This window comes from Penicillium psychrosexuale, assembly GCF_028828465.1.
Source record: "Penicillium psychrosexuale strain IBT 29551 chromosome Unknown utg000003l, whole genome shotgun sequence".
Taxonomy (NCBI): Eukaryota; Fungi; Ascomycota; class Eurotiomycetes; order Eurotiales; family Aspergillaceae; genus Penicillium; species Penicillium psychrosexuale.
Genome location: NW_026643188.1, coordinates 5,037,687 through 5,065,002, shown reverse-complemented (window position 1 = coordinate 5,065,002; position 27,316 = coordinate 5,037,687). Strand labels below are relative to the sequence as shown.

Below are 27,316 nucleotides of genomic sequence, written 5' to 3'. Positions count from 1 at the left end.
GTAACCACTCACCCGCCTTATCACCATACGAATATCCCATAACATCCAATAGCAATTCATAACTCAACATCTTTTTGCTCCGTAATTCGGAGTTGGCCCTTATCAACATATTTCTTTACGGAAAATAGCCAGTGATACCTTCTTTATTACTCCCATCGTCCCACCTATTCTCTCTCGTGTTCGGTATACGCCGTCGACCGTCTCTCTCCCACAAGTTGCCTTTAGTATCAGCCCAGAACTATAAAGACTGCCGTGTAGAACTTCATATGAACAATCGATTTCGAGCTGCGAACCTGAAATCTTAAAGAATCAGAACTATGGCTGTGTTACCACTTACTGTCCGTCCGCTTCAGCCTCCTCCGGGCTCAAGCATTGATTTTGGTGCTGAGATTGAAGGTGTTGATTTGGAAAACTTGACTGGTTCGTGGATTACTGCCAATTACAAGAGCACAAGCTAATGGTCATATAGAAGAGCAGTTTGCCACTATTCGGAAAGCCCTCTACGAGCACCAGGTTGTGGTGTTCAAAAACCAGAAAGGGCTATCACCTAAAGCCCAGTATGAGCTGACCAAGCGATTCGACCCGGTTTCCGAAAACTATGGACATGGCAAGACCATTGATGCGAAGCGAAGCATTCTCCATCCTGACCTCAAAACTGTCCCTCACCAGCCACAAGTGCAGGTGATCGGAAATGGACATGTTGATTCGTACGAGGGTCTCAAAGATATCACATTACGACACCCTCACCACCGGACATTCCACAAAGATCACATCCCGGACGATAAGGACTATGACTTTACCCGGTTTTATCGCTGGCATATCGATGCCGCCCTTTACGACCTATACCCGCCCCAGGTGACAACGCTTATGGCCGTGAGTGTGCCCAAAGGCCGCCGACAGACATTATTGTATGATGATGGAACCGGGGAAACAATGGATGTACCACTTGGGACAACAGCGTTTGTTAGCGGAGAGCGGATGTTTGAACTTCTTTCGCCCGAGGATAAGGAGTTTGTGAAGACAAGCAAAATTGAATATGCCCCCCATCCGTAAGATCCCCTATGGTATTCCCATGGCTCTGATCAACTGAGCTAATCATCACAACAGGTACATTTGGATGAGCCAAGCGCATTCCCGGTCTACGGGGCTCGGTCTACACTCAGAAGGCCTCGAGTTGCCTGACTCGGAACTTCCACCTATCGACCCTAGTAAGATCATGGTTTTCCCGATGACCTGGAAAAACCCAGTGACGGGCAAATTGGCTCTCCAGATCCATCCCTCTGCTGTGCGCCGTATCCACTGCGCCGATGGAACCACGATCGATGACTTGGCCCGTGTACGGGACATTGTCTATAAGTTGCAGCGGCCGGCCATCAGCCCTCAGTATGTATATCCCCATGACTGGGAAGATAACGACTTGGTTTTATTCAACAACCGTGGCGTGCTGCATTCCGTGGTTGGTGCATTCAAACCTGACGAAGTGCGACTGTTCCGTCAATGTAACTTGGCGGCTTCGGAGCCACCAGTTGGGGCATGAGTGCTTTCATTTCGATTTCGATTTGACATGTTTGCTATTGTTTGTTAATATTGGGTTTTCGAGGGAATCAACTGAACTTAATCTGGCTTGAATTTTTTGAACTGATAACTTAACCGCGGGAATCACATCTTGAGTAATGAAATATTATATATCGGATGTTGTACAAACAAGACGCCATTTATGTATCTGCAAAAAGTTATGGGCGTATTGACAAGGATTAGCGGACAATGTAAAACCCATGTACGGCAATTTGGCTCTCTCTGAGCTCATCGGTGACAGAGCGAACCCCGACCCGGTGCAATGGAACTTGCTCTACCAACTTCTGTCCACGGTTGACGATACTAGTACACCCCCCGACCGTGCGATCAATCCAATTCGAGTTTTGTTGAAGGTCCGGATGTTCCGCTGCCCACGCGGGATGAGCCAGAGTATCATGTACAACAGATGCGTCGTACACATCAGCGAGCAGGGCCGCCTCGGCAGCTGCCACTTGCGCCTCGGCGAGTTCTTTGCTCGTAGTTCCAGTGGGTGGTGGGATTTCAGCGCGAAGGTATCCCAAAACACGAATCTCGATTTTGCTTGTTTGGAGAGGAACGTCCTGAAGGAGGCGAATGGCGACCACACGTTTCGATATTTGTGCCATATTTACTCTCGTCGCCTGGAGGGGATCCAATGCCCGTATGGACAAGATAGCTGGGTACCATCCAGTAGTCGAGCAACCTTTGCTCGACTCAAGGTCGAATCGAGCCCAGCCGAAGAAGTAACCCCTTAACTGCTCCGTCACCCAGTCGGGCATTCTGATTAAGCTCAACTTCGGCATATTGTCATGGTTATTGGGGTACGAGATTTGATCGGGTTGACAGCGAGCTTTGAATGTCAAAGGAAACGGTGGCTGGGGGCCGGCATCGATAGAAACCGGGCTGCTTCCAGCTATTTCTGGCGCTGCTAGATTTACTTGAGATCGTCCAATAGGACCCTTGGAGCCATTGACGATACCACCCACGCGGTTCTCAATACCACTCATCGTGTAAGCCTTTTGGGCCGCTGTCATTGTCACCCACGATGGACGAAGCGCAGCAGCTTGGGCTTGAAGCGGAGCAGTTTGGGCTTGAATGGCTGAGACGGCCGGACCTGCCACGGTTCGCGCTGCAGTTTGGGCGTAAAGGCTCACAACCATAGCCCCAACCTCCAAGGGTAGCGTGCTCAAGCTCGCGCCACGGATAGAGCTAGGGGCAGTGGATGCAGAGAGCACCCGGAACACGGGGCTATTGCCAAGCACCTTCTTCTTGACTCCTTGGCAGAGAACTAGCTGGAAATATCCATCGCCTGCTTCGGCTGGAATCCGTACAACGGCCGTCTCGCGTAGCTTATGTGTATCGCGCGGACGTGGCGGGGCCTTCTTTCGAAATTTCTTGATGTCGCGTTGCCAAGCTCGTTCATCATCCGGAGTCACCTGGTCGGCCCTCAGCGGCATACCCGGAGTCACATCCAGCCAGCTATCTCGGAGATTGAGGAATGACTTGAATTGCATTCCGGTCTTCCCGGTCCAACCTTTACTCTGCAACCACAGGGTGTGTTCGGGAGGTAAAGGGGCATCAGAGAAAATTGATATAGCGACCGATGTAGTGGGTCCACGGTAGAAGACCAGTCCATGGGAATGTCGCAAAATGGTGACATGCTTGTTTGATTCCGTTGGACGATTGATCAGACCAGTGAGGAAATACCGAGCTTCGCTGTATGCTTTCTGCACAGGCGTCGGAGGAGCCGGAGATGAGGTTGGCCCTGCTGTCCTTGGTCGTGGCAGTGATCCTGGAGTTACAGGCCTGGAAGCTGGCGTCCCATAAAGGTCTGTATATGATGGGGGCTGTGATGATGGGGGTACAAGGGACGGGGTACTAGCAGCATAAGCTGTCGCCTCCCGCTGATCGGCATGGGCTGTAGCTCGCAAGTTCGGGTTTGACAGGGGCTTCCGCTTGATGCGAAATGAATCTGGCGGATGACTTGGGCTTAAATGACTAGAAGACATTTTCTACATGATGTTCAAGGAATTCAAGAAATGCCGGGCCCTCCGATTTATTGGAATCATCACTCTTGGCCACTTGCCCCCATTGGCCCGAGCTGGATATTGGCCTGAGGCATACATTAATGCCTGAGGTTGTATACAGTCCTCGAGAATATGCGAAATATACTGTAATCTTTTTGCTTTTGACCTCAGCTCGTACCATAAAACTAGGATGCGTTGAAGGCTAATGGCATGCACCTGCAAATTCCATTGACCTCCTGCGTTGGATTGATCTAGGCGTGTAGATACCTCGAACTAGATCACGACTCGCGGTATGGCATGCATGGATTTATATTACTTCAACTGCATGTTTTCGGACATTTAGAAAGAATATTCAAGAGAGACAGACTTGAAATCAACTTGACCTCTTCAATTTCAACACTGTACTACCTTTCAGTATCTCCTACTCCCATTCATCTCTGTCATTGATCCGTTCATCTGCCATCCAGCAACTTTGTAGAGTGCTCAATCTCATTGTACGAGAAACAAATATTCATGACTTTCACCATTTCCACAGCTATCATTGTCAGTTTGGTTCCATTCCAAGGCTCTAAAAACCAACACACCTGATAATCTATCGCCGGCTGTATCATCCTCATCCCGTCCATTTATCCGAGTGTAGTGGAGGACAAAGTTGACCCGTGGCCGACGGCCCGCTTGGTACATTTCAAGTCGCGTGGGGACATCGTCCGGCGTGCTGCCACAAGGGAGCAAGGTGGCAATGCTAACTGCATCTTCGATTGCCATAGCTGCTCCCTGGCCCAAGTCTATCGAGTTGTCAGTGTATGTCACACAAAACAAGTTTGTCCATTTGCAGCTATTCGGTTGCTTACATGGCTGGAACGGATGTGCTGCATCTCCCAGAAGAGCAGCGTGGCCTCGAGTCCAAGTCGGCAGTTCCTCCATATCATACAGATCCCATACTTTGAGATTTTTGTCTGCACTTGCAATAATTTGTTGAACACCGGGTGAAAACTTCGAAAAGGCCCTCACAATTGTAGTCTGGTCTCCAGCTGACTGCCAGGCTATTAATCCCAATTTGTCAGTAACCTTCTGTATCAACCCCCGGAAACCTCTTACTGTCACTTTGGTTGTCTGCCTGAACTTCATTCAAAGGGACAAAAGCACAAAGATTGAGGATCTTGCTATCAGAGCAAGGGTAAGCCACGAGCCGCCGGTCATGGGATGCCCACTCAATAAACACGCCGGTGTCTCGCACAAAATCAACAGTGCTCGCATGTTGCTTTAATTGATCTGTAGGAAGAAGCCAACGGAAGCATGACTTGCCAACGGGGTATGGGGAGGGAGATCCTGGTGTGATACTCCGACGAATTTGGGACTATAGAACAGTTAGAACAGGGACGAGAGCTGGATAAACACCGGTGTTGATAATCTAGTGTTCATACATGTAGTCCATCTGCACCAAGGAGCAGGTCAGCCTTGAAAGTGCGACCATCACCGAGAGTGACCGACGGACAAGCCCCTTCCAGATTGACCTCGGTTATTCTACACCCTGTATGCAACGTTGCGGTTTCAAGGGCACGTTGTTTGAGGTGGTTGTGTAGCTCAACTCGATGCACGAGGTACCACTCCTGTGTTAAGATTAGATATCGTCCTGGCTGGGTCCGCTTCATTCGCCTACCGCTTGCCAATGATGACGAGTGTCAGCGAACTCTCTCTTGTATGTCAACTCCCCGTCAAATCTATATCGGTGTATCTGGAGAAAGCAAACAATATTAATTCCAGCCACTCTTCTTGTCAAGAGACAAATCTGACCTGATGAAGCAATGTGCCTCCGAAATCTGCTGGATCAATGCCCATCCAGCGTAGCAAAGCAGTGCAATTCGGCGGTAAATGGATCGCAGCCCCAGTCTCTTTCAAAAAAGCGGACTTTTCCAGAATCTAAGCTGGGTGAGAAATTAATTTTGCAGCAAGCTTGGGTTGTTGCCCGGGGCATACCACAACACGATGCCCCTGTTTTCCGAGCGCAATGGCTGTTGAGAGACCAGCAATGCCGGCGCCGACGACGAGGACGTCGAGAGGCTGGGCTGATACCGTCATGGTGAGGAGTCTATGAGGTTTTTGAGCTATATCGACTGATTTCCCGTCATGAATCTCTGACGTGAGGTTTATAGCGGTATGCTCTCTCATCCGGTTTCCGAATTTGGAAATCCCCGATACTTATCTCCGAGTCGGCGAAGGGAAGTGGATGCTTCAATGCTGCTAGATGGTCCTTGCAACCTCGGATAGCACAGCGGTATTTTTGAGCTGAAACGGAAGGAAGGTATCGGGCGCACAGAAATTGTTGAATATTGTTGGGTCGAAGTGATCGACACTGCATCGTTGGACACATTTTCCGCGTTCACCTCTTTCCCCATCAACATATCCACTCCAGTTTGAATTAATATGGCGTTGACACATGAAAACGGTCCTTTGAATTGGAGTCTTATAATACCGTGTAATATCCATATTTCCGATATAACTGTTGTGCCGCTGTCATTTCAGGTAGTGTGCGCGGTAGCTAAGACTTTTCACTTTGTTAGCCAATGAGAATACAACTGTTGTACATTTCGCGTCGGATCTATCCGGGCAATTGGCGCGTCACCAAATCAATTGCCCTATGGGCTATATCCCATCTGAGTAATCGCAAGAAGGGAGTCCGGGTTTATGACTGTGTGTTCCGAGGAGATTGCTAGTCGTGAACAATATAATATTGTTTAGGCTAATTGTTTATGGGGACGAGGCAGACAGGGCAGGAGGGAAGGTGAAACGCGTGGATATGCCAGGAGTTCATCATATGTCTACGAGAGCAAGCCCTGTAGGTACGTACGTGAGAAAATATATATGATTGTAGATTAAATTTCACATCCTCATTCAGAGCTTTCTTGGCTGCCCGTTGCCCACTTGGTTGGTGATGTTGTAGTCACCATAGCAAGCTTCCTGGTACATGGCCTCCTTGTTGAGGTCGGGAATAGCTTTGAGGAAGTTTTTGACCTTGCAAAATCCATTCACAGAGCCATCACAGACCTTGAGACCATCAAGCGGCAGAGGTGCATTATTTAGCACAAGTCGGATGTACTCGGTGGTATCAGACTTGGAGGACAGGTCAGAGTTCTTGTATTTTTGCACCTGAAGATCCTTGAAAGCGACATCATTTGGGCAGGTCCAAACTTCAGAGAACAAACGAGCGCCAAAGGGTGTCATTTGGTTTAGGTTAAAGCTGCGGTGCGGGGCGTGCGCAACCGAGACAGGCAGGCCATGAGGACCGTACTTGAAATAATCCAGACCCAAAGCAGTCAGGACGGACACGATGATATCGTCGTGGGACATGTCCATGTATAGTGGCTGATCGAGCGGGAAAGTCTTGATGTTGTCATCGTACGTGTAGTTGATGCTGCTGTCACTGCTCGTGATGAGCCTAGACTGCAGACGCGCTGCCAGCTCCTGAACATAGCCAATGCCCTGGGCGCGGCCACTAGGGGACCCAAAACCGTAGTCGCCGTAGAATTGAAGATCGATGTAGTATTCAAAGTCGCGCCACTCCTGCTCAGTGAAGAGCGCGCAGAAAGAGGACTGGCCCAGTGCCGCATACTCGTACGGGCACATATTAAGCATCGCCAGAATGTCGAAGGTGTCGAGCTTCAGATCCCGGGGAAGGTGTGCAGCAAGACGCTCTCGGGCATGTTTGACAAGAGACGAAGCGAATACCTGCGCAGCGTTGTCACCCGGCTCCATGCCATTCGGGCAGGAATCGGTCGACGATAGGGTGTTGTTGAAGTCTTCGAGCTCGGGGATAATAGTCAGATTGTACTCCGAGTATGAGCTGTTGGCTCCTGTGTTTCCAAAGAAGCCGCCCAGCCACCAGCGAGCACTCTCTAAAATTCGGGGGTACGAGGTCGTGCGGAAAGTCGGCTTTGGGCGCGCGGTACCATTGGGATACACATTCAGTGATGCATTCCAGGCTGCATTGGCATTTTCTGCGCGATAGAGCAATCGGCCATACTGACTCCAGAATTGAGCGCCGGAAGTGGCTTCGGTGGCGGCGCCAGTGGGTAGCAGAGTGTTCAAACCAAGCATATACTCCCAATCGTTCAAGAAAGACAGAGGTCCGGAACCGATTTTCTTGTTTGGATTTTTCTTAGTGTAGTTGGCCAGTTTCTGGGCAAAGTTCTCCATGCCTTCTCCATCGAGGGGCCATTGTGTAGGATACCGCTGGGCATGGCGGTGTAGCACATGCACCTGCGACAGTTCACACTCCGATGGAAACCCCTTAGAGACATTGAAACTGGATGCATCGGCATAGGGGCTGAGGTTGGCCCAGCTTGTTTTCATATCAAACCCGGACGGGTATGAGAGACCGGTGGGACTGGCTGCGGCCGTGGAGCTCGATGCCATTGCAGCAGTGCTACCCGCAAGAGCTAGCAGGGCCATGGCAGACAATTGTAGAGCCGCCATATTGATGCTATTGTCGTCTCTGGGCACGCGACAAACTTCCAAAAAAAATTCCTGCGAGGAATGGCCGACTTACCCATGTTTATCTGCCCCTGTGGAGAGGGGAAAAGGGGATCGACCAAATCTCTTTCCTTGCGTGGAATCGCGTAAGTCCGTTCTGTCCGGCACGATGTGACCCTGGAATCCTCATAATGTTGTATTTTGCTCAGGGACAAGATAAACATCCTTGAGTTGCGGTGATCCCCGAAATTTCAATAGCCAAGCCCGCGTGGGGAAATGCTTGGCCCGACGAAGTCCGTCAAAAGCCGTCAAGGGCAAAAAACAAAGGAGAAATACGAGACTTTCAAGGGCTGGGGGAAGAGCCAACGGGCTGTGGCCATTAAATGGGCTTTCCTTGCATTCGTATAAACCCGGTGATGCATCAAAGGCAATCAAAGAGAAGGTAAAAGAAGGGGGGAACACATCACATCTCGGCACATGACCTCTCTCAGCCCTTTGCCAACACCTCCGCTTTGATGCCATAAGAATTCAACTCTTGGGTCATGGGCTATACGATATCCCCGAAACCCCCATTCGCTTACCTTGTACCAATTAGGATCAGTGCAGATGCCATGTCGATGCGGCTGCTCGTATCGGACACGAGACCACACTTCTTAGAGCCTGCGGCTCCATATCAACTGGATCGGAAGCTCCAAATAAGGCGCATGCTACATTGTTTCTGATTACGAGCTCCATCATGAACATGTGGGAGAAACCATAAAGCGCAAGGGATCCGGCCCTTTCGAGCAGTTCCTTTCTTTATTTTGATACTCCTAATGCAGAGACCTCCAAATTAGCTATATCCTAGCTATATTGACTTCACTATGTCTATGTTGGCCCTCAGTATTGTCTTGTATGCCCTATTGGGTACCTCCTTGGCCTTTGCTATCGTCGAGCTAGGCCTATCGGCTTTCATTGCTGCCGCATATTCTGGAACGCAAGAAATCGAGACCTGGAGCGCGTATTCGGGCTATTCGTACAGTCAAGTCAATGTGAATCCTCCGGCTCTCCTCGTGTTCCTTATATTTTCTTCTGTTTGGACCATCCTTATCACAATCGCCGCTTTAGTACTTCCTTGGTACTATACTCGCAAGGGCTTGGTAACTGCAAAGCTCAACACTGTCCTCGCCGCTATCTTCGTGGCCACTTATTTTGTTACTATGGTATTCTGGCTAGCATGCTTTGCTGAACTCGCCAGCCTCCTTGGTGGTGCTACTAGTGCAAGCTCCTACTGCAATACCGTCATTGCCTTTGGCGTGCTACTTTGGTAGGTTCCTCGGATAGTCTCCAGACAATACACACGCAGTACAAAGAGCCGACCTAACGCTCAACTCATATATAGGCTACTATTTGTTGCCCTAGTCATATTCACCAGTCTTGCCATGTGTGGTATTTTGGTGTCTGATTGGGCTGGGTACCAGTCTCTCAGGAAGGAGAAGGGAGTTGGTATGAACCAAACTAGTGCTGACCCTGCTCACGAAGTGCCGATGAGTATGAATCCTGTGGTTCCATAGAAGTTGTGTTGTCGTGATGCTAAAGGCCTTCATGAACAGCCGAACAGTCAATGGCTTAGCCCTTCATCGCCCTCGCCCACAGCGTGGAAGTGAGTACCACACAGGTCCGCATGAAATCAGTCCAGCATAATCACCACAGTTTTGGTTCGGTAGGATTCGCAAGGAATAGTAATGGGTCTCATCGGTAATATGTTATATCTTTTGCGTGTTTTCGACATTCTCATATCACCTACAGTACTAATAATACGTCATGCCATGTTAATATTTGCTTCAATGTGATTATCAAGAGCATTTATGTTCATACAATCCGCATAAAACCGCTGCCGTGCTGTCACGACTAATCAAAGGAGGTATATAGTCCAATCTATCCGTCTGAACAAACTGTGCGTCGCAAGCCGTAAGTGTCCAGTCGCTGTAAAAAGCATAATCGTCAAGCCCGAGAAAAAGGTGAGAAGGTAAAAAGCAAACCCAACATGTATGTCCAGGATATAATGAGCCGGCTATCAAGAAAGACAAGACCAGGTACGAGATGGGACTCAACCAAAAAAGAAAAGAAAAAGGATAATGGTAATGACGAAATCAAAGAGTGGTCTCTTCCACAGGCTCTTTTCCACCGTGGGTCTCCTCATGGTCGTGCTTGAACTTCTTCTTTTTCTTGTCCTTGTCCTTCTCATCCTTGCCCTTTTTGCTCATAGCTTCGGCCATAAGCTGCTCGAAGGCCATGTAATCGCCTTCTTCCTCGGGGTCGCGTGCGGCCTAAAGCTAGCTGTTAGCATGGTACTCAATATGCGGAAAAGAGATGTATATACCTTTGCGTAGATATTGCCGGCAATTACCAGCGCATGCGCACGCTCAATGCGTTTCTCAAGTCGGGTTCGCTTATCGCTTAGAATCTGATCACAAACATCACGCAGGACACTCTGGATCTCAAATTTGCTGCCACGCCACGCCGCTGCGAGGATCTTGCCAGTCACTCTCTTCTCGTATTCAGCCTTCTTCTCGTCAGTCCAGTCTTCACCACCGCGTTCCTCCATCTTAGCCATCTCCTCCATGGTCATCTGCGCATCAATGGCTGTGGAGATGGTGGTCCATGTCTCCTTCGCAAGAGTGCCCTTGTCCTTCAAGCGAGAGAAGAAGCCAGAGATACCTAGGAACTTCTGTGACTTGAGGAAGGAAGTACCCTTCTGAATGTATGTTTGACCAACAGCGTGGAGAATTTCCAAACCGAAAGATTCCATCTTCAAGTTCTCCACCTCAAGTCGGATCTTCTCCTCGAAAGCATGGGACACGTCCTTACCCTTGTCCGTCTCAGTCCAAACGCTTAAACGATCAATCAGCTTATTTGCGAGTGTGTTGACACGATCTTCGCGAGCCTTTCTGCGCTCATCCTCGAAAGCGTTAAGGCGTTCCTGCTGCTCCTTAGACAAACCCTTCTTCTTCTCCTTCTTGCGCAACTCCTTCTCCTCCTGAGACAGACCGGCTGCCTCCATGCGAGCTTCTTCTTCGGATTTGTCCATGAGGGCTTGCTGTCCGAAATTTCGTCGAGGAGTGCTGGTACCAGAGCCCTGGTTGGAGACTGGCTTCTCAGAGGGGCCGGCAGCTGCAGCTGTAGGTGCGGCCCCTGCCGTGGAATCGTGGGTTTCATGAACAGGAACATGAGCGGGATCGCCAGCTGCAGCCTTCACCTCTGCGTCGTGAATGTTCAGTTTCTCTTCAGCAGATTGAGCCAGTTCTTCCTCCTCCATTTCCTGCATCGTGATGTCCATAGTCGCGGTGAGGTCCTTCATAAGGGAGATCTCGCCGATAAGATCAACAAAGGCCTCGCCACCGAAGATCATACTGAAGAATTCGGACGGGTCCTCTGTGCAAGACAAATCAGAAACGGTGTGCTGGACATTAGTATGCATGTGATGGACTTACCGAAACCACCACCAGGCACCGACTCCTCCTTGCCAAACTTGTCATATCGCTTTCGAAGATCTTCGTTGCTCAGAACTTGGTACGCCTCACCGATCTATAGTAGCAAGATATCAGTCCCGTGTAACATGCATCATCCCTAGGCTTGCGCAATCATACCGCCTGGAAGCGTTCGTGTGCGGTTTCATCTCCAGGGTTCTTGTCTGCGATAATGGATTAGAAAGCCTAGCAAGGAAATACAAGGTCACATGCGGCCATACCCGGGTGAGTGACAATAGCCAGCTTCCGGTAGGCCTTTTTGATTTCCAGTTCGGTGGCCGTCGGTGGCACACCTAGGGCGTCGTAGTAAGCAGTATCGGCAACCATCGCAGCGACCGAGCCTAACTTGAGAACAGATTGAATTGAGGGAAAATGAAAGCTCAATAGATTCAAAGATCTGAAGAAAAAAAAAACAGTGGAGGGGTGTTGTTTAGGCAGAACCTCAAGATATTTTTCGGAAGTTGGCGCTGATATCATGTGGGGTTGTATGCATGGTTTGCTCCGGTCACGTGCCGGCTAAACTCTGCATTTAATCTGTTCTGGCCTTTTCCCCTTTTCCTCCCCCCAATCCGCCGTTCCCCCAGGTTCTGTTGTTTTTGTTTGTTTGTTTTTATTAATCCTCGTCTTCAATACCTTTGCTTCCGGATCCTATTCCAATTTGCTTCACTTGGTGAAGATTAGGCTACTTTGCAACAACTCTTGAACATCCGACTTGCGCGCCTCTCCCCCGCCCATCATGGGTCTCATCGGCAATGCTCTCTACTACTCCTTCCACCCCATGCAGCTGAGGTCAATTCTCCAATGGTATGTTTTGGTGTTCGCGAAGCTCATTCCCACATGCGAAGCTAACGATCCACGTCGCATAGGAAAGTCTGGCACAACCCGCCCCATGAGCGTAACGAGAAGAACGAGACCGAGAATCAGAAGATCTGTTTCCAGTTTTTGGACAAAACCAGCCGCAGCTTCAGCGCCGTGATCAAGGAGTTACATCCCGAATTGTTGATCCCTATCTGCATCTTCTACTTGGTCCTCCGTGGACTGGATACCATCGAGGATGACACTTCCATTCCATTGGCCACCAAGGAACCTCTTCTCCGGGACTTTAAGGACATCTTGACGCAAGATGGCTGGACTTTTACTGGGAATCGGCCGGAGGAGAAGGACCGTGAGCTGCTGGTTCAGTTCAACCACGTCGTCACCGAGTTCATGAACATGAAGCCTGAATACCAGGTTATCATCAAGGACATCACTGAGAAGATGGGTAATGGCATGGCTGACTATGCCGTGAAGGCAGAGCATGACGATGCTAGTGTGAAGACTAAGGAGGAGTATGATCTATACTGCTACTACGTCGCTGGATTGGTTGGCGAGGGCCTCACTCGCCTCTTCGTCGAGGCCGGGTTTGGTAACCCGGCTCTGTTGAAGCGACCTAAGTTACATAAGTCAATGGGTCTTTTCCTCCAGAAGACTAATATCATCCGCGATATCCGAGAGGATTTCGATGATAACCGACGTTTCTGGCCTCAGGAAATTTGGTCCAAGCATGTCGACAACTTTGAAGATCTCTTCAAGCCAGAGCACCTTGATGCAGCTCTTAACTGCAGCTCGGAGATGGTCCTGAACGCGTTGGAGCATGCTGAGGAGTGCCTGTTCTACTTGGCCGGTATGCGAGAGCAGAGTGTTTTCAACTTCTGTGCAATCCCGCAGTCCATGGCCATCGCCACAATGGAGTTGTGTTTCCGCAACCCCGATATCTTCCAGCGCAACATTAAAATCACCAAGGGAGACGCATGTGAACTCATGCATAAGTCAACCCAAAACTTGTCGGTTCTGTGCGACACCTTCCGCCAATATACGCGCAAGATTCACAAGAAGAACACCCCCAGGGATCCCAACTTCCTGAAGATCAGCATTGTCTGCGGACAGATTGAGAAGTTCATCGAGACCATCTTCCCGACGCAATCCGCCGAGGCCGCTAACCGTAAGGTCTCTGGTGAGCTCACTGCGGCCGAGCTACAGAAGAAGAAGGAAGACGACGAGAACAAGAGTGATGTCTACTTCATGATGGCTCTCATGGGAGTCATTGTTGTCGTTATCGCTAGTCTCATGATCTTCGCCGCCTGGATGATGGGCGCCCGGTTCGACCTTGCCTTCAAGGAGATCACGTCTGGCCACTTCAGGCCGCCGGCTAAGAACCAGCTTGAACACCCGGAGCTTTGATTGTCTTATATTATTTTCACATCCACGGCGTTACGACCTTTTACTGTCTAATATTTTCGATTCCCCCTTCGGCATATTGTCTTACTATTTTATCGCCTGCCCCCGGCGCCCTCGATGTGTATTGATAATAACATAACTCTTTCTTTTCTTTGCCTCGCGCACACACAGACTAACCCTCCCATTTCTACCCCACCCTTTTTAGCACGGATGTCAAATTGCGATCCGGCCTTTCTATGGCCGAGGTTGTGCCGAAGAAGTGCTTATATCGAAATGGAGATTTATCTCCCTAGCCAGTGAGTACTAGATCTTTGTCCAACGGTTCGCCCGAGGTGGCAAAGATCCATTGAAGATCTGGAATATCCCGTGTATGTAAAGTTGTATGTCTATAGGAAATGAAACCATCAGCCTCTGGAGGTTGACTCTTGTCCTGAACTCAGATAACTGAAAATCGGCGGGACTAGAGAACAGGCCCCGTATCAGAAGTTTCTGCTTTCGTGTATATCTTTTATTTCTCGGCAATAAATTTCTTCCAACTACCGGCCCATTTCTTTTCGCTTTTCTCGCTCATTACTCTTGCCATCTATCCATCGGCCAGGTTGTCTTCCCCAAAGCATCCTCAATCCAATGGGTTCCAAAAGAATGGCTTCTTCTTCTGGGGACTCCGGCGACTCCCCATTGTCCGCGAGTGATTTCCGGACTTACAATCGTATGTCGGAGCAAATGGAAGGATTTGTAAGCTTACTATCACACCTGGACACCTGGGCACATTAGTATACCTTGAGCACTAACTCTCATGCAGCATAGTCATTTCCGTTTGACATGGAACCAGCTTTGGGAGGCCTGTGAAAACTCTAGAAAACGGGGACTTTCAGCCCGCCAGATGATTATGATGGGCCTTCAATTCTGTTCGCAATTGGATTTCCATCACTCCATCGAGGAGCAACACATCTTCCCCGTATTGGCGAAAAAGATGCCTGAGTCTCGAAAGGAGCTCGAGCTATTGAGTCAGCATAGACAGATCCATGCAGGACTCGAGAAACTCGAGAAGTATCTTGAGCAGTGTCGGTCCGGCGAGGAAGATATGCGTCGCGAAGAGGTGAAACGGTTGATGGAAGGGTTTGGCAAGGTTCTGTGGACACACTTGGACCAAGAGGTTCAAACTCTTGGAGCTGCTAATATGCGCAAGTTCTGGTCTCTTGCTGAGATGCGTCAGCTTCCTATGTGATAATAACGAACGGAGGCAAGTTTTGTCAATTTCATTTTCAGAAACATGTTCAGCTTTTTTCTGAAGACTATTCATATCTGTGTGCCCATTTGAATTAATTCGAACTATTCTGGTTTGCTATTTGGTCTTGAAAAAGCACCTATGTTTTGTTTCCGAGGGATCTGCTTCTGCTTCATCAATGTCCATCCCAAGCCAGAGTTGCAGTTTGATAATGGTAACCCCTACACGAAAATCCTTGGCTTGGAGTCGAGTGACCACTGCTAACAATGTGTACTGTTCCCGGAAGCTCCACCACAGCGCACTTGGGAATGTGAACACGTTGTCTCCCTTGCCTGGTATGTATACTAACCGCATCCAGGTAGCATTGCAAGCACGCTCCCCCAACTTCTGCAGTTTCAAAAACTCTTGACACTCGACCCAGTTTGTGTATGTTTCTTTCTTCTGTTGGCGATTATGTCGTGCGAAACAAGCACTCTCAGTTTTACCGATTCATCGGTAGATGTAGCGAGAATGCCAGGGTCATATGGAACCCACAAATACGGAACAGCCGCAAAGCCCCGGAATATCAACACTGCATATAATAAAATATACATTGTTAACCTTCAATGACATGTGCGTCACTTCAAGTTGATCAATCTCGTGGCAGATATCGGGGCCGCCGATCTTCATCTGATCCGTCAGCGCTCGGCTGTCAGATGTTTCTGTCTCCAAGAATGTTCTCTCACAGAAGTGCACAAGCTCGGCTGAGCTGCTCATTTTCTCTAGGTCTCACATCATGACGATAACGGAAAAGAAATCTTGGCTTGGATCATGAACAATCGGCGGGAAACAGAGAAGATCAACACAACTGCAGCAAATGCAGGTCATGAACCTATTAATCGACGTGGCTGAGATCCCCAGAAATAACCTGACCTTTTTCACTCTCCATATCTCCACTCCAGTGGGTCCATAAATGTATCTCATCTTGTGTCTGGGGTCATCAGTACTACGCCACGCGCTCCTTTCCTCATGCGGATTGAGCATGATGTCGTGCCGCATGCAACTTATATGAAATACAGGATATAAGTACCATCGGACCAAGCTCAAGAGATATTAGGTTAGTCAGGTTATAGCTTCGCCCTTGCTATCTATACCGTGTCAAGATCCGCTCAACTCACTCCCGTTTCCACCAACATGAAGTTCACAACCACCACGATCCTGACCACCGCTATACTAGCAGGCAGCTCTCTCGCAGCCCCTCGCAGCGGCCTGGTTGACCGCTTGCAGACCCGTGGCGCTCTGTCACGCCAGTCACTACCTGCCGAAAAGAAGGGTGTATTGCTGAGGGAAGGAACCGAGGGAGTCAATGTTCAATACAGCAAGAACTGGGCTGGGGTGGTGCGCGAGAAGCCACCCGCCAGTGCTACCTACACCGCTGTGTCTGCAACGTTCACCGTCCCCGAGCCAACGGCCACCGATGGCTCTGGGGATATGCAGGCTGTGTCCGCCTGGGTCGGTATTGACGGGGACACTTACACCAAGGCCATTCTACAGACTGGCATTGATGCCTACATCCAGAATGGCAAGAAGACATTTGACGCCTGGTACGAGTGGTATCCATTAAGTGCGGAGAACTTTGACCTTGCATTATCCGCAGGCGACGTTATCGTTGCGAAGGTCGAGACAAATTCGCCCAGCAAGGGTGTCGCTATCATCGAGAATAAGTCGAGCGGCCAGAGTGTTACCAAGACTCTGTCTGCACCTTCAACCTCCGCCACTCTCGCTGGCCAGAATGCCGAATGGATAGTCGAGGACTTCAACACTGGTAACAGCATGATTCCATTGGTCAACTTCGGCAGAATCGACTTTACCGGCGCCCAGGCTGAGGCTGGCGGTACGAAGTATGGTGTCAAAAATACTGCTGTTTTGGATATCCAGCAGAATGGCAACGTGAAGGCCCACGTGGAAGTCCGAAGTGACACTGAGTTCTCTGTTACCTACCAGTGATTTGATATATATATCGGAGTTGATGAGTTTGGCGTTTTGTACAATGGATGATATCCATCATATATCTCTCAATCGAGACAAGGGGGAATTTGCATCAGCAAAGTGCGGTATACTTCTTTCATTCAATTTAGTGAAATCTATCAAAAGAAAACAATGATTGATCATCTCGTCTATTTCTTCCTGCAATAATTGGTAAAATTATCACTGCCCGGATCCTGATGACTCTTTATTATCTTTTCTTTATAAACCGCGTATTCAGACATGTTGGGCCTATAATTAGATGAAGAGTGCGCAGAAGATGTTACGAAGAGGAAAGATAATAGACTTCTTACTAACTATTCAGGAACCTTAGAAATACACATAGCATCACAAAGAAAAGGACGAATTTTGGATGTTGAACAATAAATTCGCTGGGATGACAGAAACGACGACGGGGTATTCTGCTGAATGATAAGAGGAAAGGACAAAAATCAGATCGAAACGCTCAGAAAAGATAAAGGCAAACTGTGAGCCTAGTAAGGGCTCGAGGTGTCGGCAAGAAGGCTGTACGAGTTTAATTGAATACCCAGAGGGCGAGGTTGAGGCATCAAGGCGCCCAGCATCTGCTGGTCATCGTACTCATTGCCTGTTCCATCTGTAAGCGCGAAGAACATGGCAGATGGTCGGTTCACGCGCAAAGCTTCCAGGATGTCGTCACTCCACAGGCCTGTGCACTCGTTATTGACAAGTTCGAAATACGGATTCAGAGGCGGACAGCTTGAGTCGAGGTTGATGAAACGGATGCGCAAATACTCCAGGGCAGGGAGGACAGATAGGCACTCGATTGCCTTGACCACCATTGCCTCGAAATCACGAATGAACGCAATGCTGGTAATTGGACGTGTCCCGTAGCTCATCTGCGTCCAGTGATTCAATCCGTCTACCTTCTGATTGTGACAGCACGTCTTGACTGAAAGATCCAGTGACCTGAGAGGAGAACCAGACTCCATTTCCGTTGCCCCTTCCTTCAATTTCTTGAAGAGGTACCAACATACACGACCAGAGTAGGTAAATGACTCGAAGCGCGGGATTGCCTCGCCAAGCAGAGTACAGATCGGAGCAGGCGCGCTTTGAGAGCGGAAAAGCGCAGACAGCAACCTATTACTGGCGTTGGAAAATTCCTCCAGGCCAAGATTGATGTGTCGGATGGTAGGTGGAGTATGGATAAAGATGCTCATCATGATCAAGTAGGCACACAGACGGGGTTGGACCCAATCACAATGCCATTCACTCAAAGCTGGCAACGCTTGTGAAATGTTGCCCCAGTCGTCAACTTGTCGCATCAGGTTCCAGGCACCACGCATGATGAGTGTCTGTATTTGTCCAAGAACAGGTAGATTCCGACCGTTCATGGCTTCCCTATAGCGGGAATGCCGCACCATAGGCGCATTCTTGCAGTGGCCACCCTCCAGGGTGAGAACCCGGGCAGTAGGGAAAAGGTACTGAATAAGCCAGAAGATTTCCTCCAGCGAAGTGTTACCGGTTGCACGGTGATAACGAAAAATAACATCTCCGTGGTTATGATCATGATTCGTCTGCATATCTACAACATGTTCTGTTGCATGGGTGCCATTTTGCTCTGCATTTGAGCGAGCATACTTAGGGCGAACAACCCGATCTCCCCAGATAGGCATCCAAATCTCAATGTGACAGACATATGGAGTCAAATGGGGGTTTCGCTTGAACCACCATACACACTTGATCAATTCGCGGTTGGTGCCTTTGATTTTGACTAGATAAAGGCTAGTCATTAGTACAATTCCGTTGAACTTCAGATTGACAGTCAGATAAAACTCACTATGGCGGTAGATTCGACTTTGAACAAGTCCGGTCCACATCCGGCAAGTCAGGGCCAGGTCGGAAAGGGCCTTTCGCCGCGGATGGTGGAGAGCCTTACTCCAGTTCTGAGCAGAAGATTGACCATGTGCTGAATGGTTACTAAGGGAGGCTCTTTTGCCAAAGATTTGATCCAGAATAACCTCATGGATCTCAACTGGGAGCTCTGTGAATTGGATTGCCGACTGTCCTGCCGGGGGATGAGATTGGTCCTCACTGGCGGCGATATGGGAGGTAAGGGTTTGGTAATCATCCTGACCAATAATATTTGCACTGATGCTGCAGTTTGGTTTCTCTGCGCTTTCAGGAACTGCAACAGGTGCACTGGCTAGGGAATTGACCGACCCCGGCCGGAGAGAAATTGCGGAGATCATGAGGGGGGTAGGGATGAGGATGAAAGAGGATTGGAAGAGTCAGAGGCCATTGATGCGACCTAGTCTTCTTCAGATCAGAGGCAGCAGCCTGGTAGCTGCAATTTGGTATGTGTTAGTGAACAAACGAGTCATGCCGGGGATATGCATATAGATCGTACTCACCTCACAGCTGTGGTTAACCGCTATCAAAGCCGCACCGGCTCAATGTTCAGTTTAGGCACAGACGGGTTATCTCAGAGGATCCCATCCACAAATGAAAAAAATAAACGTCAGAAAGAGAGGGGGTCGCTGGCCGATCAGGCTGTTGGGCAGCTTGATGAGGAGGATTGGAAGGGGATTGGCGGGGAAGAGATAGGCCCGGCTGAAAGTGAAGAGACGTGAAGATGAAGGAAGACCGAGAACACAGTGAAGGAGAAAAGAAAAGCAAAATACATAGTCAGAGGAAGAAAGTGACGGGGGAGTCAGAATAAACGCGGGAGACGTTGCGCGACACGGACTTCTACGGTTGGAAGGAATACTTGATATCGGGGCTTTCGAGAACCAAGACAAGGGTTGTGATCAATAAAATAACACGAACATAATCAGAATAGATCGAAGCCTGCATTATACATGTTGTTATTGGGCTACAACTATCATGTCGTAGATGGTGTACATGGGCTGTGATAGTTCCCTTGGCCCTATAGATGCCGTCGTTTTTGCAATAAGAAACATGACAGGAATAATAGCCATTGCGATTCGAATCGGACATTATTTTCTTGCAGACATTCATAACACAGATCAGCAAATGAATGCGAGGGTATCGATGCAGAGTAGACGCTACAAAACCATTGCAAAGCGAGAAAGAAAAAAAGATGGAAGCTAGCGCTTACGCCTGAAACGGAAACGAAGTTCATCATCGCTGTCCGAATCGCGCTCCTCGCGAGCCCTCTTCGGGGGCCGAGCCGGAGTTGGGTCCGAGGTCGGTTGAGGCGAGGTGCGTGTAATCGCTGACAGCTCGGACCGTGATGGAGCAACTTCATCGTGATGATCAGATTCAGGACCTCCAGCCTCGTTCTGAGGGTCAGTCTCGGCAGGATTGCCACCCCAATAGTGATCGCCGATTCCATAGTCTTTGCGGGTCACTTCTTCTAAGGAGACGATCACCGTCTGGATGCGAGCTCGACTACGCGGCTCGCCTTTTCGCCGGAACTTCTTGAAATTCTTGCGCCCATTCCATTGATCATCCCATCTGTCCGAGCTGTCATGCTCGTGCGCTGGTGCGTTCCGGACGGGAATCTCCATTTCTTCCACAATAGCCAGGTTCTTCAATTTGTCCACATCCACATCACCTACGTCGGCTGAATGTGAGTCTTCTTTGGCCTTGCGTTGTTGTTCTTCTTCTTCACGGTGCTTTCGCGCGGCTTCGAGCACGTCAAGTTTAGGTCGCTTGCGTTTCGGGGCCTCCGATTCGGGGGCTACGGCCTCATCCTCTGGATGATGGCGAGTCATATCTGCACGACGACGCTTCATTGCACGGGCGCCCGGGAGAAGATCAGCCACCATATCCTCCTCAGCGTCTTCCTTTACTATATTCAGGGGCTGGATTTCTTGAGATGGCGCTTGAGTTTCGATATCGATGGTTTGAGTGGAGTTGATATTGGTGTCCTCTTCTTCAGGTGCATACACTGGGACAGATTCCATGTCGAATCCGTCATCGAAGGTTTTCATTTTACTGACGTATGCACGCACACGGGTCTTGGCCGGAGCTTTCGAGGGCTGACTAGGCTCAGAGTTAGGCGGATCTACCGATTCAGATACGGCAGAAACTGCTTGTTGGCTTGTTTGTTCAGCCTCGACCGCGGGTATAGATGCGGTGATCTGACTAGAGCTCTCCTCCGTGGGCAAGGTACGGCAGAGGGGTGATGCATCATTTCCAAGGATAGCGTCAAGGAACTCTCGTTGCTCTATCACGCGCTGGTCCGTCATTAGAGCAACCTCATTACCGACGTCAATAGACCATTGTTCGAGGTCTCCTTTCGATCGAAAGCGAACAAGAACGACGCCACCGGAACCGTGTCGCTCGGGGCCCACGCCTTTCTGTCCTGCTGCCTTTTTCATGAACCGAACGATATCTGCGGCAGTTGTGACCCCATCTTCAGTTTCGTAGAGAAGCGCCTTCCCTTGGCCATTGTTGATTGGACCTTGTAGGTTTTCAAACTGGCTTGGATCACCGAAGATAAACGTATATCCCTCGAAGACATTAATACGTGCGGGATTGGGAGCGAAAGCAGCGGCGGGACGCTGGGTTGGTTCTTTCCCGGGGGGCGGAAGGTGTTGATTTGGATCGGGCCATGCTAATTCGAAGTCGGTTTCAAGAGGACATAGCGACTCAACGTTCTCAAGATCACCGGGGGTAGCCGCGTAGACGAGTGCATCGATATATGAATCATCTACTATGTACTTCCCGTTGACGAGTGCCTGAAGACCCTTAGCTGTATTCCGTTTGCGCTGTACCACATGCGTTGTGTGATCGACAATATAATCCATGATGGTCTTAATGTCGAGGTCTTCTAGACGTGAGCGAACATGGGCTAGAGGATCTTCACCTCGCACCTGCTTGGAGGAGGATGACAAGGTTAGAACCACGGGCTCCCATTTGATCCTATCAAGATCATCAGCCGGGATTCAAGCCAATCGTAAGAAGACATACGCACCGGAGCGCATGCTGGTATTTAGCGAGCTGGATGAGATGCTCATCGCTCTTCTCCAACTTGCATTCTCCTTGGATTCTCCTCTCGTCAACGACTGTTCCTTTCTTCGAGTCTAAATCGGTTATGGTGATATTGGATCGCGCTCGTAGTGACAACTGGAGGGGTATTAGCCAGATAATGCATATCGTCGCGGGGAGTTCAACCGTACCCCATCTCGCGGACTGACCGGTGAGATTTCAATGGTCATATGCTTGCGGGATATCGAATTATGATTGACAGCATGGCGGACTATTCAATAAGAGATCAGCCGAACTGTGTGATCCTCCAACTGAAGTAGGCCATACCTCCGTCTCGATGGAATCGACCGAATAGATACTTCTTTCCAGGGCGCAGCCACACGCGCTTCCCTATGAGGCTTTAGCAACCAATCGATCCTTGTCAATCAAATATGCCCACCTTCCAGAAAATCACCGGTCGAATCAAGAATCCACATGACGACGAATCCGCCCAGAGAGATGTTTAGCGTTAGGCAACATGGCTGAGGCTCACGCAAATTGGAACGCGTGTCCACGTGACTCCGCGTCAAATTGAATTCCGCGCTCTCGCCTTCTCATGATCATCTACCAGCCATCGATGGGACGGTGGAAAGTATGGAGTCTTCAGGTGAGAACCCCGCCAGTGATCCGAAGCCTGAGTCGGCCCCTGATGAGGATTTTGGGACCCTGAAATATCAGCTACTCGGTCCCTCTTTAACTAAAGCGGGCCAAGATTCCGTCGATCAGCAAAAGGTGCGCTTGATGATTGTATTCATTTTGAGCTTTAGCTAAACTCGCGTTTCCAGGTATCAGAGATTATATACAATGCCTCCAAGGGCTCTAAGTTCTTTAAGCACGAACAGGATCGGGATCGGAATCTCACGTTGAAAATCGAGCGAATTCTAAAAGCAAAGGCACGGCTAGAACGTCTAGACTTGAGCAGTGAGCTACGACGTGCCGATGAATACCTCGCGGAGCTTGAATCGAGCCGTGAGCTTTCTCAATATGTCATTCACGTGGATTGTGACGCGTTCTTTGCCGCCGTCGAGGAGCTTGACCGACCCGAATTCAAGACAGTGCCTATGGCGGTCGGTAAAGGAGTGCTGACAACCTGTAATTATCTGGCGAGGAAGTTTGGCGTCAGAAGTGGTATGGCCTCATTTGTCGCGAAAAAGCTCTGCCCGCAGCTGGTTCTTTTGCCGCCGAACTACGACAAATATACCGCAAAGGCCAAGGAAATCCGAGCTATCATGGCCGAGTATGACCCTCTCTTCGAGAGTGCGAGTATAGACGAAGCCTATTTGAATATCACAGCATACTGCGACGAAAATCACTTGGAGCCTGATGAGGTTGTTCAACGGATGCGCGCAGAGATATTGGAAACAACCAAGGTGTCTGTTTCCGCCGGAATTGCTGCTAATGCGAAGATTGCAAAGATTGCCTCCAACCTCAACAAGCCCAATGGACAATTTCAAGTCCCCAATGAACGGGAGGCAATCATGAAATTCATGCGTGACCTGTCGGTCCGCAAAGTGAATGGAATTGGCCGAGTATTTGAGCGAGAGCTGGAATCAATAGGCGTCAAAAAGTGTGGTGATATCTACCCACATCGTGCTTTATTGACCAAGCTATTTGGGGAGAAGGCTTTCCAATTCCTGGCTCAGTGCTACCTCGGTCTTGGGCGGACCAAAATTGAACCTGTCGAGACCCACGAACGTAAAAGCGTCAGTACAGAGACCACTTTCCATGAAATTGGAGACAAGGAGGAACTTCGAGCGAAGCTCTGGTGGGCTGCGCAGGAGCTTGAAAAGGATATGGCCCGGACTCATTTCAAAGGCCGCACGCTTGCCCTGAAAGTCAAACTGCATACTTTCGAAGTGCTGACGCGCCAGACAGCTCCATCTCGTGCCGTCTTCCTGGCAAAAGATTTGTACTCCTTTGCTTTGCCCATGCTCGCCAAGCTTGAGAAGGATATCCCGAACATAAAGCTACGGCTTCTCGGCCTTCGCTGCTCGAATCTGGTCAGCACTCAGAAAGTTGGAATTAATTTTTTCGGCGTAGCAACACAACCAAAACCCGCCACCGAGCCAACTTCTGAGCCCGCCCCTATATCGACATCGGATGTCAATGTATATCATGAGATTTGTGCCGAGGAGGCTTTCGAGGCGGCGGCTCGCCAGGAAATCCAGGACGAGATGAATGATCTAGAGCAGCTGAGTCAAGAAACACCCGATGTTCATGAGCCAGAGGCCTCTGCAGCCCCGCCGGTGGTTGAAACACCCGCGATGTGGGATTGTCCTATATGTACACGACCGCAGATTGCGGATGATCGCGCATTCAACGAGCATGTGGACTTCTGCCTCTCTAGACAGACAATCCGCGAAGTCGTGCAGGACACATCAGAAGAAACATCCTTGATACCCCCCAATTCCAGAAAAAGGAAGTTGCCATCACAGGCTGGTATTCCCGAAATGGATCCAAAACAGAAGCGGCTTTTTTTCCAATGACGGCGAAACTTGGATGCCGCTCATCCCGACAGAAAAGCACCGATACTCAGGCTCGGAATCCAGCAATCATTTAATATTGCAGGGTCACCGTTTTTCAAGGCTCCACTTGACAGCCGCCAGATTCGGGATAGATGTGGGACGTCTAGGGGCGAGACGGATACAGGGGGTTCTTTTTTCTATGGGTGTGTTGGCAATGACCTGCCAATCAAGGGCCTTGTAGAACCCATTCTCACAAAACAATAGAGGTCTCACAATTTCCTCATCGCAATGTCAATAGTTCGACGCCCTTGTTCATTGAAGTAAGGAATTCCACGTTGCGGTGAAGCGGCGCCCTAAACCCAATCAGGTGACATTGTTTTCGTCAGTCGACTTTCTCCTCGACTTTCTCGACTTTCCCATCCATCAGGCCACAAATTCCCTGTTACGGAACAAGAAGACAGGCGATTCTTTTTATTGGCCGGTGCCACAATGCTCATGTCCTGTGGCACCTCGCAATGCCATGACTTGCACCCCCCGCAACTATGACCTACGATAAACAAAACAATGGCAGTCTCGCCAAACCGTTCACACCCACCCTCAGCGCTGCATTCCATAGGAGTAACAGGGCTCCTTTGACACCAAAACTTGCAAGTCCAAGTCCCGGTCCAGGATTCCCACGTCGCCTCGCACAACCCGACCACCCCTATTCCAAAGACGACTCCCCCGCGGTCCCGACCTTTCTGAGCGCCAACGTCACTCCACGATCCGGTCCTCGAACCACCCGGCGAGATGGCGCTATCTACTCCCCCACAAATACTTCACCTGCCCCTTCTCCCTCTCCAAATCCACCTTACTCCCAGTCAACAATTGGTTATGGTCGTCGAGACCGCAGCCCGGCCCGCGGGGTCAAGCCGGAACAATCTCGAACTCTGAGGTCGAAGACATTGACCGCAGACAACCAGCCTAGATCACGATTGAATTCTTTCTCGGATACGACATCCGGGACTCCCCTGTTCTTCCATGCGTCCGACGCACGATCATCACATCCTTCTGAGCCATCAGATGCCCCTCGCCCGAGGCCCCAGGGGAAGACATCCCCAGCCTCGAGCTTCATATATGCGAACGGAGACCAAGAGCGAAAATCACTAGGGGAGCAATCGAATGTTACATCCGCTTCTGCCAAACGGCGATCGGGTGGTCTTCCCCGTCCCCTGTCCGCCAGCAAACCACCACCTTCCTCCTCGCGCTTGAGCTCTCCTGGTCTTCCAGATGTAGCTTCACACCCTCCAGAAGATATCAGATTACCATATGTCACCAGCATTGAGAGTGGACTAGGAATTAGCCCGCGTCTTGGCTCGCCGTCGTCGAGTACAATCGGCGAGAGACCGCGACCGCATCCGATCCGACATACCAAGTCCTCAAGCGTCGACTCAGGCCGCCATGGCAATTATCCACAAGACAGCTTGCGGGCAAGCCCAGTCATCGTATCCGGGAGCCATTTTGGTGAGGAACCAGCGCCTGTGATGTCGGAGCAGATACCCGCCCTTCGCCCTCGCATCTTCAGCAATGTATCCACCACCTCAACAGATACATACCCTCCTGTACCACTTAGTCCCGGGAAATCCGAGGGTCCGAGTGAGGCAGCTCTTAATGCGCGTATCGAGCGCAAGATCATGGACTTGGAAATTAGCAACTCTTCACTACTAGCCATCAATCGTACCCTGGAGCGCGAAATGCGACAACAGAAGGCGGAGCTTCGGCGGTTCCGACGACTGAGTCGCTCCGGACGCATATCAATGGCACCTTCCACCCGTTCATTCTCCGGAGCGGCACTCTCAGTTACTAGTGAGCTAAACGAGGGCGCAAGTGAGATTTCGAACCTGTCACAAGACGATATGTCCGACATCAGCGATGAGGATTCAATTGTGGATGAGAGCATCCTGAGTCCGGGCTCGCTGGCCGAGCATAATGCCAAGAACCGTGTCAATGATGAGAAACGCGTCATGCTTGACTTGGCGCGACATCAGGAGGTGCTGGTGGACAGCCAGAAGATGAACCAAAGTCTCAAGCGCTGTCTAGGATGGACCGAAGAACTTATCAAAGAAGGACAGCGGGCCCTGGAGTACAATGTTCACGTTCAAGACGTTGAGCTGGGTGGCCGAGTCCTAGCGCCTGAAGAGTTGGGCGAAATTGGTGAGAGCGGCCGTGGTCTTTTGAGCCCTTCAGTCCAATATAACGCCTCTTTTTCTCCTATGGAGGCCTCCGAACTATCATTTACTGAATCACTATATATGGGAACACTATCTCCTACGCCCTCTATTTCTGATCCGAGCACCTGATCCCATTTTTCCTGATCCCATTTTTGGCCCTTGTCTCCCGGCGGGACGATTCAATTCTTTTCTTTCTTCCTCATACATTTGCACAATACCCTTTCTTTTTTGATGCGTTTCATTCTGAATTCGTCTTTTCTTCGATCGAGACAGATATTATCTCACTGTTTTGGGCTTAGCGACTTGTACTATGAGACTCTGGACTTACCTTTCTTCCCTTGCGTTCACGATTTCCATCAGACAGGATGGTCAATGATAGACCTCTATACCCGATCATTTCATCCATCGCGAACACATTTTCTTGGCTATTTCGAAAGATACCCGATGTGCAATTATTGTCTTGTGTTTATGTTCTGTCCCCATGTGCACTAATTGATCTGCACGCTTGAAAATGCTAGACTTCTGACCATGTTCGCGCAATGCTGTGTTCTTCAATATCTCATATCTTGATTTTCTAGAAAAGAACGACCAGTCACTGTGGTTACTCTCACAGTCTGCAACTTTGAAAATATCATTATATCATGGTCAACATCAT

At 49.7% G+C, this 27,316-nt stretch overlaps 13 protein-coding genes across 13 annotated transcripts; 7 read left to right on the top strand and 6 right to left on the bottom strand.

Moving 5' to 3' along the window:
- Window positions 1-317: 317 nt before the first annotated feature.
- On the top strand, window positions 318-1,537 carry N7518_005779 (TauD/TfdA dioxygenase family protein; the record flags this gene model as incomplete). Its single annotated transcript, XM_057186706.1, has 3 exons — window positions 318-420; window positions 470-1,049; window positions 1,108-1,537. 3 exons carry the CDS (start codon window positions 318-320, stop codon window positions 1,535-1,537), a joined length of 1,113 nt encoding a protein of 370 aa, XP_057043476.1.
- Window positions 1,538-1,754: 217 nt separating this feature from the next.
- N7518_005778 (LipA and NB-ARC domain protein) lies at window positions 1,755-3,563 on the bottom strand (the record flags this gene model as incomplete). Its single annotated transcript, XM_057186705.1, has 1 exon — window positions 1,755-3,563. The coding sequence occupies one exon, from the start codon at window positions 3,561-3,563 to the stop codon at window positions 1,755-1,757; it is 1,809 nt and encodes a 602-aa protein (XP_057043475.1).
- Window positions 3,564-4,033: 470 nt separating this feature from the next.
- Window positions 4,034-5,660, bottom strand: N7518_005777 (uncharacterized protein; the record flags this gene model as incomplete). The annotated part of the gene is made up of 6 exons (XM_057186704.1): window positions 4,034-4,116; window positions 4,166-4,366; window positions 4,433-4,624; window positions 4,680-4,938; window positions 5,006-5,191; window positions 5,559-5,660. 6 exons carry the CDS (start codon window positions 5,658-5,660, stop codon window positions 4,034-4,036), a joined length of 1,023 nt encoding a protein of 340 aa, XP_057043474.1.
- Window positions 5,661-6,473: 813 nt separating this feature from the next.
- N7518_005776 (histidine phosphatase family protein) lies at window positions 6,474-8,054 on the bottom strand (the record flags this gene model as incomplete). The annotated part of the gene is made up of 1 exon (XM_057186703.1): window positions 6,474-8,054. One exon carries the CDS (start codon window positions 8,052-8,054, stop codon window positions 6,474-6,476), a length of 1,581 nt encoding a protein of 526 aa, XP_057043473.1.
- Window positions 8,055-8,914: 860 nt separating this feature from the next.
- N7518_005775 (uncharacterized protein) lies at window positions 8,915-9,604 on the top strand (the record flags this gene model as incomplete). Its single annotated transcript, XM_057186702.1, has 2 exons — window positions 8,915-9,357; window positions 9,433-9,604. 2 exons carry the CDS (start codon window positions 8,915-8,917, stop codon window positions 9,602-9,604), a joined length of 615 nt encoding a protein of 204 aa, XP_057043472.1.
- A 579-nt stretch (window positions 9,605-10,183) lies between these two features.
- N7518_005774 (DnaJ domain protein) lies at window positions 10,184-11,920 on the bottom strand (the record flags this gene model as incomplete). The annotated part of the gene is made up of 5 exons (XM_057186701.1): window positions 11,782-11,920; window positions 11,681-11,724; window positions 11,525-11,618; window positions 10,414-11,465; window positions 10,184-10,360 (listed from the first exon to the last, which is right to left on the bottom strand). Exons 1-5 carry the CDS (start codon window positions 11,885-11,887, stop codon window positions 10,184-10,186), a joined length of 1,473 nt encoding a protein of 490 aa, XP_057043471.1. The 5' UTR covers window positions 11,888-11,920.
- A 338-nt stretch (window positions 11,921-12,258) lies between these two features.
- On the top strand, window positions 12,259-13,780 carry erg9 (bifunctional farnesyl-diphosphate farnesyltransferase/squalene synthase; the record flags this gene model as incomplete). The annotated part of the gene is made up of 2 exons (XM_057186700.1): window positions 12,259-12,364; window positions 12,427-13,780. The coding sequence occupies exons 1-2, from the start codon at window positions 12,297-12,299 to the stop codon at window positions 13,778-13,780; spliced, it is 1,422 nt and encodes a 473-aa protein (XP_057043470.1). The 5' UTR covers window positions 12,259-12,296.
- A 624-nt stretch (window positions 13,781-14,404) lies between these two features.
- On the top strand, window positions 14,405-15,005 carry N7518_005772 (hemerythrin domain-containing protein; the record flags this gene model as incomplete). The annotated part of the gene is made up of 2 exons (XM_057186699.1): window positions 14,405-14,512; window positions 14,580-15,005. The coding sequence occupies 2 exons, from the start codon at window positions 14,405-14,407 to the stop codon at window positions 15,003-15,005; spliced, it is 534 nt and encodes a 177-aa protein (XP_057043469.1).
- Window positions 15,006-16,178: 1,173 nt separating this feature from the next.
- Window positions 16,179-16,991, top strand: N7518_005771 (A4/G1 family peptidase; the record flags this gene model as incomplete). Its single annotated transcript, XM_057186698.1, has 1 exon — window positions 16,179-16,991. The coding sequence occupies one exon, from the start codon at window positions 16,179-16,181 to the stop codon at window positions 16,989-16,991; it is 813 nt and encodes a 270-aa protein (XP_057043468.1).
- Window positions 16,992-17,503: 512 nt separating this feature from the next.
- N7518_005770 (uncharacterized protein) lies at window positions 17,504-19,240 on the bottom strand (the record flags this gene model as incomplete). Its single annotated transcript, XM_057186697.1, has 1 exon — window positions 17,504-19,240. One exon carries the CDS (start codon window positions 19,238-19,240, stop codon window positions 17,504-17,506), a length of 1,737 nt encoding a protein of 578 aa, XP_057043467.1.
- Window positions 19,241-20,098: 858 nt separating this feature from the next.
- Window positions 20,099-22,423, bottom strand: N7518_005769 (DNA damage response protein RcaA; the record flags this gene model as incomplete). Its single annotated transcript, XM_057186696.1, has 5 exons — window positions 20,099-21,881; window positions 21,934-22,085; window positions 22,139-22,218; window positions 22,275-22,337; window positions 22,387-22,423. The coding sequence occupies 5 exons, from the start codon at window positions 22,421-22,423 to the stop codon at window positions 20,099-20,101; spliced, it is 2,115 nt and encodes a 704-aa protein (XP_057043466.1).
- A 157-nt stretch (window positions 22,424-22,580) lies between these two features.
- Window positions 22,581-24,472, top strand: N7518_005768 (Y-family DNA polymerase; the record flags this gene model as incomplete). Its single annotated transcript, XM_057186695.1, has 2 exons — window positions 22,581-22,718; window positions 22,772-24,472. 2 exons carry the CDS (start codon window positions 22,581-22,583, stop codon window positions 24,470-24,472), a joined length of 1,839 nt encoding a protein of 612 aa, XP_057043465.1.
- Window positions 24,473-24,993: 521 nt separating this feature from the next.
- On the top strand, window positions 24,994-26,790 carry N7518_005767 (uncharacterized protein; the record flags this gene model as incomplete). The annotated part of the gene is made up of 1 exon (XM_057186694.1): window positions 24,994-26,790. One exon carries the CDS (start codon window positions 24,994-24,996, stop codon window positions 26,788-26,790), a length of 1,797 nt encoding a protein of 598 aa, XP_057043464.1.
- Window positions 26,791-27,316: the final 526 nt, after the last annotated feature.